At 39.6% G+C, this 12,185-nt stretch overlaps 1 protein-coding gene across 3 annotated transcripts in view; it reads right to left on the bottom strand.

Annotated features, from left to right (window-relative positions):
* Nucleotides 1-942: 942 nt before the first annotated feature.
* ZCCHC7 (zinc finger CCHC-type containing 7) overlaps nucleotides 943-12,185 on the bottom strand; it is a 251,668-nt gene continuing 240,425 nt past the window's right edge. For all 3 annotated transcript variants that reach the window (XM_019454473.2, XM_019454476.2, XM_019454477.2), the window contains exons 7-9: nucleotides 9,495-9,590; nucleotides 3,931-4,048; nucleotides 943-1,478 (exon numbers count right to left, since the gene is read on the bottom strand). In XM_019454473.2, the coding sequence (XP_019310018.2) occupies nucleotides 1,042-1,478; nucleotides 3,931-4,048; nucleotides 9,495-9,590 (651 nt within the window). In that variant the 3' untranslated portion in view covers nucleotides 943-1,041. The remainder of the gene's footprint in view (nucleotides 1,479-3,930; nucleotides 4,049-9,494; nucleotides 9,591-12,185) is intronic.

Genomic DNA, 12,185 nt, shown 5'->3' with positions numbered 1-12,185 from the left:
ATCTCATTTTATTCCGGCATAGAGCTAGTGCTTGGGCAACAAGGGCATTTTGAACCCAGTTTATGGAGATTTTATAACTCTAGTGACTTGTCTAACCCAAGCACGCCCTTTGTCACCCCAAATCCTTGCCTTTTTACATAAATGACAAACTTATTTACTCTATTTCAGACATTTTATTTTTCTTATTCTAACATTAGGCTTTGATAAGTACAAAAATTCACAGGTACAAAAATTTCTGTATAGTCTTGTGGTAGTTAAAAAACCCGTGAAAACAGAATAATTTTTTAATTGGGCAGTATCTGTCTCTATACATCCAAGTTGACAGTCTTCTTGAAGTGTGGCTGTAAAAACGGTGAAAACTATTGCACTGTGATTACGTTAAACCTTTTAATGATTCTTTTTCACTTGTTTCAGGAAATCTATCTTATGACATTTACTGGATGGGTTCCTTACTTGTATTTTGCTATAGGCCAGCGTCTCTGCCTCTCCAGGGCTTCAGTGATGACACCATCATCTTTCTGCCTCTGATGCTCTGACCATCAGAAGATTATGCCACCAGCTTCAAGAGCAAGGACAGCTGGATTTAGATTTATAGCTATTACCCCTTTCCAATGTTAAAAAAAAGTAATGCTGAAAAATATGAATTTTTCATATTAGCATTGATTTCTCTTCCTGCAAGGATTTAATTTTCATACTCCCACAGCATACGAATTATATTTACTTTTTCAAAAAAAGTATTTTTAAAAATTTTTCTTGAAAAGATTACTTCTTATCCCTAGGATTCTGAGTAAAAATGACGTACGGGAATGGGGCAAATCAGAGTACATGTCCTTTTTTTTTTTTCCTTCTATACCTAATAACCTATTGGACACAGAGAATGGAAGTCTCCATGGTCATTGTGCATCAGTTTCAGGTACGGCCGAGATTACAAAAAGAACAAAACAAAATTCATTTGATTTAATCATAGATCATAAACAGATTGCCATGATGTCACAGGCATGAAGACCAGACAAACACCGGAAAGCCAAATCAGAAGCTGTCTCACAGCTTGGACTTTTTTTTCCTCTGCTTAATGAGAAATAAATTATCACTGCCATCGCCCTCCAAATAGCTCTCCTTTTTCTTCTGTTTGCCCCGCTTGCTGTCTCTGGGCAGCTTGTCTTCTCTTGGCTTGTGGTAATGTGATGAGTGGTGGAAGGACTTGGGACCCTTCTGGGTCTTGAAGGTGCCAGGAGAATGGAGTTTTGGGCCCCTGGGGAAGTCCTCCTCCACTTCATGAGCCCTGTCAGCCTTCCTGTGTTTCTCACGCTCTTTGCGGCTCCTGCTCGCTTCTTTTTGGGTTTCTTTCTTTTCTTGAGGCCACCTGCTGTTTCTCCACGAGGCATGGCTCTTCCTCCTGCCATGGGGGGGCCTCTTCTCTGCTGCTTCCATGTGAGGTCTCTTGAACTGCCTTGGAAAATCCCCATTTTTCTGGAGTTCTGGAAAATATAAAAGTATTTCTGCATATTCAGCAGCCAGACAGTCCACACACGGCTTACACTGGTCTGTAAATAACTCAGCAGACAGGGAAACTAGACAATGAAATGTGTTAATGATACAACATTCTAAAGAGCCCTTACTAAGGTAAAAATCACCCGCTAAAAATTGTATGGTTATAGTTCTGTATTTCTGATTGCTAAAAATGGAAAATATCCAGAAATCCAAATATATTTATTCTATTCAGTACAGTTGTACTAGGTTGAATGATAGAGATGAAGACTAGTGAAAGCAATCATTTCAGCTTTGTGAAGAAAAGTCACATCTGACCAATTCAAGTCATGGCGGGGATAAAGAAACAGCCTTTGACGATGAAGTGAAACAAGATATATCAAATGTCTCATGACATTTCAATCACCCTCAGAAGATAAAGTCTGGTCACAGTACTTATAGGTGGATGCCAAACTGGACAGGAGATTATTCCTCCAGAGCAGACATCACTGGCTTGGAGAACACACACACGTGTGTATCTCAGACATTTTGGTCCCAGATCTGGTGTTACATTTTACCAGGACTTGGCACCCTTTTACTACAAGTGTCTGACAGGCATGATTCTGATGGGGTAAGTGGGAGATGAGGTTTGAGGGATGAAAACTAACATGTCAACAAAACCTTGACAGATTAAAGAAGTGGTCAATAAAAAAATAGGGATGGGGGTGCCTGGGTGGCTCAGTTGGCTGAGCGACTGACTTTGACTCAGGTCATGATCTCACAGCTCGTGAGTTCCAGCCCCGTGTTGGGCATAGCCCGCTTCAGATCCTCTGTCCCCCCTTCCTGCACCTCACCTCCCCCCTCTCAAAAATAAATAAACATTGAAAAAAAAGGATGAAATGCAAAGTAATATAAAGTTCACAAGAAGTGAACTCTAGGATACAGAGCAAAGGTAATTCCTTATAGACTTTAGCATGAAATAAATTTTTTTTTCTTAAAAAAAATGTTTATTTTTGAGAGAGAGAGAGAGAGGGAGAGAGAGGGCAAGCAGGGGAGGGGCAGAAAGAGGAGGACAGGATGCAAAGTGGGTTCCACTGATGTGGGGCTCAAACTCATGAACTGTGAGATCATGATTTGTGCTGAAGTCAGATGCTCAACCGACTGAGCCACCCAGGTGCCTGAAAATTCTAATGGATCACAGAGAACCTCAAAGTAGCCACAGAGTTCCCAATATTACTACTAGTTAAAAGTGAAAACAAATGGTTTTCCTAGAATTATAAAAGTTATAACCACTCATTACAGAAAACCCGTGAAATACAAAAAGTATAAAAATAAAATAGGAGCCATAATCTTTTTTTTTTTTTTTAATTTTTTTAAATGTTTATTTATTTTTGAGACAGAGAGAGACAGAGCATGATCAGGGGAGGGGCAGAGAGAGAGGGAGACACAGAATCTGAAACGGGCTCCAGGCTCTGAGCTGTCAGCACAGAGCCCGACGCGGGGCTCGAACTCACACACCGTGAGATCATGACCTGAGCTGAAGTCGGACGCTTAACCGACTGAGCCACCCAGGCGCCCCAGGAGCCATAATCTTTTAATTCAGAGGGGACACTTTGGTGCATTTCTTTTCTTTTCTTTTTTAATTTAATTGCCTAATAAATATCTTTATGTACTGTAATCTCTCTCTATATATAGTTGAGATAGAGTTTATATGAAATGTAATATGGAAAATATGCAGGAGTTGAAAATAATTCCTTTTGAAAAAGACCTTAAGTCAGAGAGAGTTGGGGGTGGGATGGAGAAAGAATACCAAAAAGGCTCTAAGAGTTACAATGTATAGGTCAACTTGAGAAGTATAGAACTATTTCATCCTGAAAGCAAGAAAGGTAACTTAGTAAACCACTGTTAAACTTAGTAAACTACAGCACAAAAGAAATAGAAAAAAGTAGGCCTAAATTATAAACTAAAAGAACGTCATGTTATCAACAGTTAAGTAAAGGAATCACAGAAGGTGGCTGTGGACCCTGGAGCTCTGCTGTAATCATGGCTGGTAAGAACAGACTTCTTTGGGGAAACTCCAGGAATCACCTAGCAGGGAAGCCTTTCTTTCCATAAAAATACTAGAGACATACAAATGGAAAAAATAATTACTTGCCAAACAGAAAACTCTCAAAAAAAAAGAGCCTTTAAAACCCTGCTTCCCTGTATGGATAGAAGTATTTTCAGGACATTTTCTAAAATGGTCATGATGTGAAAAAAATGTTTAGTGTGAACAGATCATAATGCAGGGTTTCTGAAGTGGGTGCCTGATTACCGGAGATCAAGAAAGTTCTGGTTTCTATGGTAATTATTTAAAAACATTTTCTGTGCTAACCAATGACACCCAAAGCAGGCAAAGACCATGTAAAGGAAGACATTTAGGAACTACTGCAAAGGTAATCTCACAAGAATTCAACAACATACCTTTCACCTTTCGTTTTATTCTCTGTTCTCTCTCCCGAATTTCGTATTTGTCATCATAGTAGTAGATGAATGGAGATGTTGGAAAGGTCTGGTTAAACATTCGTCTTTCTGTACATTCCTGCAAGTTGTTTGAAATTGTTTCAAATTATCAAATTTGAAATTAGGATGTGTCACAAGGGCACTGCTCAGGCAACCTTAACTGCAAGATCACAGACCACTGAGGTTAGAGACAGTCCCACATCACAGATACCCCACGCTGAGGCTCAGGATGTGGTCCTGCTGGGAGGCTCCGCCAAACCAACATCCAATCACACCCAACTGTGCTTACAGGCTTCTTTCAGGCTTGGATTTTCTTTCCTTACTTCTTTACCCATGAAACCTTTCTTGTCTTTTTTCAGTCTTCCCTGCCAAACCCCTCCCCCAGTCTGAGCTAACAGCAATGGGGGGCTGGGTCTCTACTGAACTTGCTCTGTTCCTCTTTTAAAGACTTTATTTGGCCTTATGTTGTATTAGACCTTTGCTTGTCTGTCTCTTCCAACAGCCTTCCACCAAGTGCTTCTCCTTTCACATTTACACCCTAAATGTAAGTGTAAATTCTTAGCTCTTTGCTCTTTTCCCCTCACCCAAATGGTTTGCAAGCTTATTTTAACCCAATACTGCTAACAAGGGCAGTGATCCTTATGGTGGGGAGCAGGATGGTGGTGGTGGGTTAGGTCTGGTTTGAAAATGCTCCTAGGTAATTCCAAAATACCCCAAAAGAATCCTCTCTTCTCTTTCCTTGCCCCGCTCAAGAGATCACTCCTCTCACTCATTTCTCTAGGTCGGCTCCCCACCTGCATGACTCTGGCTTTTGTACCTCTGCTAGTTTCCAAATCCACATCGTTGGCCTGAGCCACATCCAACAGAATAGGCTTTATTTATCATGATCTGTTGACATATATCCATTCAGCATGTCTGAGACCAACTTTTCTTTTCTTTGAAAGAGGTTTCCCTTTGGAACTTCCCCATTTCTGTCCTCTGCCATCTTGCCTAAAATGTATTTTATAAATGTCCAATTCTTCTTAGCTAGGTATTGAAGAAAATCAGAACACCTCTTAGGAAGAAAGTATGTGAAATAGCCACATAAAATTTAGCTGACTTATCCTAACATTGGCAAATATACTTGACTTGTAATTCTAAGATACCTGACTGAGCTGGCAGCCACACACTCAGTAAGAGCATGATTTGCAGATTATGAATCATTCTAAATATACATTTAAGTATTGGAAATAAAGTAATGTCAATCTGTACCTACTATTGGACTTTATCAAATCACATTTTACCTTAATTTTCTTGTTTTTGCTCCAAGAACTGAAACATTAATAATACAATTGAAATCCTCCGTGTAATGCTGTTTCCCATTCCTCATTTGTCTCCTTCCCTTTCCAGAAGTTGCCACTGTCTTAAAGTTGGTTCCTGCCATTCTCATACATTTTATACTCTTACTACTACTACTAATGACTATTCTAATAAACAACAGTGTTAAATTTGAAGCATTCAGACTTCATAAAAATGGTATCATTCTATAAATATTTTGAAGTGGCTTTAGGTTATAATAGCTTCACAGAATAAATTGGGTAGTGTTCTCTTGGATGATCTGTTTCTGAATAAAGGTTTGGTAAAACCTGACAATAAAACTATCTGGATCTGATATATTTCAGGGGAGAATTCTGATTACTAACTTAATTTTTTTAGTGGTATTGGTTCATGTAGGCTTGTTCTTCATTTTGGTTAATATTTTTTTCTAGAGAATTAACTTTATTAAATGCAAAGCTTATTTAAAATTTGTATTCTCCTACAATTAAAACTTACTGTATTTTAAGTTATTTACACTTTTTATTCACTATTTGTACCTTTTTTTTTCTTTGAGTAGTTTTTCCGAAGTCTTTTCTTTTGGAAAAAAATATGTTTTTAATTTTTTAAAAATGTTTTTATTTATTTTTGACACAGAGATAGAGCATGATCAGGGGAGGGGCAGGGAGAGAGGGAGACACAGAATCCGAAGCAGGCTCCAGGCTCTGAGCTGTCAGCACAGAGCCTGATGCAGGGCTCGAACTCATGGACTGTGAGATCATGACCTGAGCTGAAGTTGGATGTTTAACAAACTGAGCTACTCAGGCACCCCTAAAAATGAAAATGTTTTTAAAGAACTAGCTTTTGGTTTTGTTGATGCTATTAATTTTGTTTTCTATTTCAATAATTTTGGTGCTTATCTTTATTATTTCCTTCTTCCAACTATCTTTAGATATACTGTGTTGTTGACTTTCAGGATCTTTTTGGAATTTTTTGAATCCTGAAGTTATAAGGCAAACCCTATATGGTAGCCTAGAGAATTACATACATACATACATACATACATACATACATACATATGTATTTCTTTATTTAGGCTTCATGCCAAGCATGGAGCCCAACGTGGGCCTTGAAAGCATGATCCTGAGATCAAGACCTGAGCTGGGATCAAGAGTTGGACATTTAGCTGACTGAACCATTCAGGTGCCCAAGAATTACTTTTAGAAATCACTATCCATGGTGGCTCTAAGTTTCCAGAAGAAAGGGCACCCATAAAAGATTTGGGTCTAAGATTCTGCTATAGTTTGAATGTTTGTGCCCATCCCTCCCAACCCCCAACCAGAATTCATCCCCAAGATGATGGTAGGAGGAGGTGGAGTCTTTGGGTAGTGATTTGGCCATAAGAATGGAGCTCTGATGAATGGGATTAATGTTCTTATAAAAGAGACCCTCACAGAGCTCCCTAGCCTCTTCTACCGTGTAAGGACATAGCATGGAAGTGCCATCTATTAAAAACAGCCCCTCAGGGTGCCTGGGTGGATCAGTCAGTTGGTTAAGCATCTGACTTCAGCTCAGGTCATGATCTCATGGTCCATGACTTCGAGCCCTGCATCAGGCTCTGTGCTGACAGCTTGGAGCCTGGAGCCTGTTTCAGATTCTGTGTCTCCCTCTTTTTCTTTCTCTGCCCCTCCACTGCTTGCACTCTCTCTCTCAAAAATAAATAAACATTAAAAAAGAAGAAGAAGAAGAAGAAGAAGAAGAAGAAGAAGAAGAAGAAGCAGCAGCAGCAGCAGCAGCAGCAGCAGCCACCCCTCATCAGACATCAATTCTACTGGCACCATGACTTTGGGCTTCCCAGCCTCTAGAACCTAAGAAATAAATTTCTACTGTTTATAAACCACATAGTCTATGGTAGCTTGTTTACAGCAGCCTAAATGGACAAAGAGAGATTCTAACCATAAAATATTAAGAGCAAATTGCAATTACAAAGAGGTACTAAAGATCTTGATACACTCCCAGCACCCACTCATACTTTCACACGCTCTTGGAGTAGTCTCTCTGTAGAGTGACTACTGTTTTCTATGGTAGTTTGTAGTTTGCCTGATATGAAGCTGCTTAGGACTGTCCCTGCCTCTCCAACTACACGATGAGTGAGGTTAGGGAAGGGCGGTGCCACATTCACCTCAGAATACCTTTTATACGAAGAGGCTGTTCAGTAACATCTATAGAGCTGTATTTCTGCAAATGAAGGGGAGGGGTCCTCAGACATCTTTAATCATCTGCACAGTCTTCTATTTGGATCCTGTACAGTCTAGACTGGCGTGGCTATACAGAGCCATACAATACGATAAATATTTTCCAAAGCTAAATGTAAATTATGTTTTGATTATCCACATCGCTGGTCCCCTCCATTAGCACACACAATTGATAGTTGGCTATATAATTTATCTACTATTCTGGATTAGCCACACCACTGATCTTCTTCATTAGTGTGGATGATCTAGAATTCTTCATCTATGGCAGCGATGAGGCTGCCAAATTTGCTTTATTGTAAATTAAAAACTATCTAAATCTAGATTTCTGGGATAAATTCCAAATGTTTTTAATATATTTCCTATCTACATTAACAGAACTGACTAGTAAGCAATATGTGCCCAACTATAATTGTTTTTCTTTAATTGAACAAACATAAATGGAAAATTACACCCTTTTGCTTTAAAGAGGTCAGCAAGCATAAATTGTACATCTGTGTGATCTGCGTGGCAGTGGAATACTCATGGGAATAGGTTTCCTAAACAGTGTTGGCAACATCTGGATTTTGGCAACGAGGTGGAACGCACAAAGCAGGAAAAGATCTAGAGCTAGTAATTTTGTAAGAAAAAGTATTCTTTAACAAAGTTTTTAATGTGCATTCTATGAAAATGGGAGTATGGGTCTCTCCATCCATGTCACCATACTATGGATTTGTTCACATTGGAAACAGCATCCAAGTGTCAGTATTGAGAAATCTCCCCGTACAACTTCTTTGCTTTGGAGATAAAGAAACTGAAGACCGGAGTGCGTTGTTCAAGTCACATGGTGAAGTCAGTAGCAGAGCAAAAGCCAGACCTGAGGATCAGAACTTCATCCTAGCTTTCATGTTGTAATTCTTCATTCCATGGTCCTGCTGCCCCAACGTGGAAGAAAAGTTTCACCTGTTGGTGAACTGTGTTGTGTCTCTCCCTTTGCTGCGGAGGTCCAGCCCCAAGGTCTGCGTGAGGTGCCACGGTCAGAATTCAAGGTAGGACTCCCATGAGTCACAAAGCGCAGCACTACCCCTCCCCTTCCCACTGCTCACAGCCCTCCCATTTTGAGGACTCTCTACCCCCGAATGCTTTCTACCTCCTGTTATCAGATCGCATTTGATTTTAGTTTATTTTGGTTTCTAAGCTGTTAGAAGCCTACCAGGAGACTAGGAATGTATTTCTCCATACAGATTTTCTACTTTTTGTGCCACTGCCCTTCTTCCTCTGCCTCAGGATTCCCAGAATGCAGGAGAGCTTGCAGTCTATTCTTATCACATCCTGTCTCTGGGATGCGCTGCTGCTGTTTCTTACTTAATGAGACAACTGGCTAGGAGACTCCCTCCCATCTCACATCAACAAATTCCTTCTGCTTTGACACTCTTGCACCTAAAACACACACAGTTTGGCCCTTTTAGCTGGGGCTGGGAATATGCAGCTTGGATAGGGAATCTGGACGTCTTTGGGGCAGACAGGCTAGTCAATGATACAGTATCTCTGTCTTTCCACTAGTGTCAGAGTTTTTATGTGAGTGATGAAGATTTAAGTGAACACAGTATCAGGGAAAGCTGGAGATAGTGGAGAACTACATAGAAAATCTCCAATCATGATTTTGGCTGTGTCAAAGTAATAGCAAACATAAGAACTCATGAGAAGTGTAACCATTTTGGTGACTACTTTTATTCCTCTGATTGACTGTATGAGGTTTTTATTTGTTTTAGCCTAACTTGTTCATGTATATTTAAAACAATTAGAAGAACATGCTCTGACAGATCTCTCTGGCAGGGATGGGAAAAGCAAATCAGTTGAAAATACATTAAGTCTTACTTTAGGATGTTAGTTTATTAAAAAGGTAAGCATTCAGAATTACATTTTTTTTTTTAGTTCATCTTTCAGCAACCACTCCCAGAACAACAGAATGTGTTATGCCCAAATGCTACTCAAACTTACGTGTCCATAATGGCCTTCTTGCCCACAGTTGTAGCAATACACTAAGGCTGATTGTCCAGAAGGGGTCTTCGGCTTTTTGGGTGGTCCAGGTTTGGTCTGCAACATGAATATTTGTGAGCGTTTATTAAATGTTAGAAGAAAATTAAAACCTGATTCTTTCCCAAAGAGCTCTTTTTAGGTAAGAGATCCTTTAGAAATACTGCCTCCTAGAGTTTAGGACCTCACATCCAGATGATTCTCTGTGTTAAAGTGCACAACATGACAATTCTTTTCCACTTCATGTCAATATATGCTTTCCTCTTCTTCGCTCCTCATTCCATTAGGCGTTGTGCCCAGTACTGTGTTAGGTATTAGGTATCTCAGAGAGAAAAGCACAACAGGCTAGTAGAACATGAAAGACATCTAAACAGATGATGACAGAAGATGTAAGCAAAGTGAGAAACATGTACAAGGTTTTAATGGAGTGGCAAAGGGGACCCATCATTGGGATGGGGTGGAAGGAGTCAGGGAATGCTTACAAAACTTACATTTACTTTTAAAGAATTAGGTGTAAGTCAAATGGAAAATCCTAGGAAGAGGGGCTAGCATGAACAATGCATGAAGCTAAGAAAGCATACATGCTGACAAAGTATAACATGCATAGCCAGGTAGACTGAAAAATGAGGCTGGAGAAAGCAAGGCAAAAGAAGGGAGGGCCTTAAAGTCATCTTAAAGAACTTGGGGTTTATCTGGGCTTTTCCATTTTAAGTGTTGTTTTAAATATGGGAGCAGAGTAGTTAGAATTTTATTTTGGAAAAACCATTTTGGCTTGTAGTTGTAGAGGGCGTGAATATGAACAGAAGGTTAGATGCAGTGAAAAAGGTGGCTGTTAGGAAATCAATGAGGTGATGAGGGTCTACACTACAAGAGTAACAAGGATAGGAAAAAGGGAATCGATTTGGCCAATACATGAGGGGATAAAACTGGTATCACTGAACATTGACAAGATATGAGGAATAAAGGAAAGGAGAAATTACGATGCTTTTCAGGTTTCTAAGTTGGGTGCCAACAACTGCTTCAGAAACAGTAGGAAATTAGAGGGAAAGATGATGAAGTCTAACTTGGATGCTGTGTATTTAGGTGATGTCCATTAGGCAGTTGTCTCTGTAAGATTAAAGCTGAGGGAACAAGTGTGAGCTGAAGATTAGCTCTGAATGAAATCTACCGTATAATAGTGGAGGCTAAAATGACCCGAGTGGACAGCATCGCCATACCCAATATGAACAGTGGTGAGCTCAAGATGGAACCCTGGGCATAACATTTAAGGGGCAGACAGAGGAACCTGGGAAAGGGACAGAGAAGGAAAGGCTGAAGGATGCAGAATCACAGGAGAATATAGTCATACACCTTAGAGAGTAGTTTCAAGAAGGGTGAACTGATCTGCAATGGAAAATACAGCAGAGGCTTAGTGAGATTAGAACTGAGAAGCATCTGTTAGATTTGGCAATTGTTCATGGATAACCTTAGTATGAGAATTTTGGAATTGGTAGAAAGGTAATAAAGAGCAGAAGGCAACAGGCTGAAGAGTGAAGAGATGAATACAAAGGTGATAAAACCATAAAGAATGAGAAAATGATTCCCCACAGAAGCCAGGATAGTAGTTACTTCCAGTGGGGAGAAAATGCACAGAAGGTTTTGGGGTAGCTGCAATTTTCTATTTCTTGAACACAGTGGTGTTATATAACTTAAGTGTGTGTGATGTAACTATGCATTTTTCAATATGTATGTTACATTGGACAGTAAGAAATATTTAAAAAAAATTGAACAGAAGCAGAAAAAAAGGGGATGGCAGGTATGTATTATTTTGAGAAGCATGAATAACAAGGGGCAGAATAAGGTCGAGCAACATCTAGGAAGGGGATTTGGTAGAGTTTGCTATTAGAATGAGAAAGAGATCTGAACATGTGAGGAAGCTCATAGAGAGGGAGGTGGTGAAAACAGGAGAGAAGGGAGAAGACAGAGCTAAACCCCTGAGGTGGCAGGGGCTTTAAACAGAAGGAGAAAAACCTAATAGCCCTCCCACTCCCTTTTTTTTTTTTTTTTTTTTCGTAGATTGGAAGGAAGAGGTGAGAATGGGAATGAAATTGGATAAGTTTATTTCTTATTTATTTATTTTTTAAAGTGAGCTCTATGCCCAATGTGGGGCTCGAACTCATGAACCTGAGATCAAGAGCAGCACACTCCCGCAACTGAGCCAGCCAGGCGCCCTGCTTATGTTCTTTATTGGGATGCTATAACAAACAGTGCTGTTGTGCCAACTAATTTCATTATTACTGTTTAATGTGGCAAACAGGTGGCTTGTGAAGGTTTTATGTTATTGACATGGGAAAATAATCTATAGGCTATAAAAATCTTCTTCAACTTTACTTTTAGTTTGTTTCCTAAAATGGAAAACTGGAGGATAACAGTAGCCTAAAAGATCTTTTCTATTGAAAATGACTACAAACGCTACACAAAATAGAATTTACAATTTCAGCTATTGTCAACTGGGATATGATAACTAACAAAGGTCTTATATTCTCCAATAAAAGAATGTGGTTCATGAATTAAGACAAGCTAAAAGTCGTCAAGCATAGTTTTGACAGGTATGCATACAAGCATGTACCACTCACTCACTCACTCACTGCAGTGGCTCATAAATTTGTTCAGGTA

The sequence above is a fragment of the Panthera pardus genome, unplaced genomic scaffold (assembly GCF_024362965.1).
Source record: "Panthera pardus isolate Hobbes unplaced genomic scaffold, ASM2436296v1 HiC_scaffold_20, whole genome shotgun sequence".
Classification (NCBI taxonomy): domain Eukaryota; kingdom Metazoa; phylum Chordata; class Mammalia; order Carnivora; family Felidae; genus Panthera; species Panthera pardus.
The sequence above is the reverse complement of the archived record's forward strand: the minus strand, read 5'-3'. Positions and strand labels throughout refer to the sequence as shown.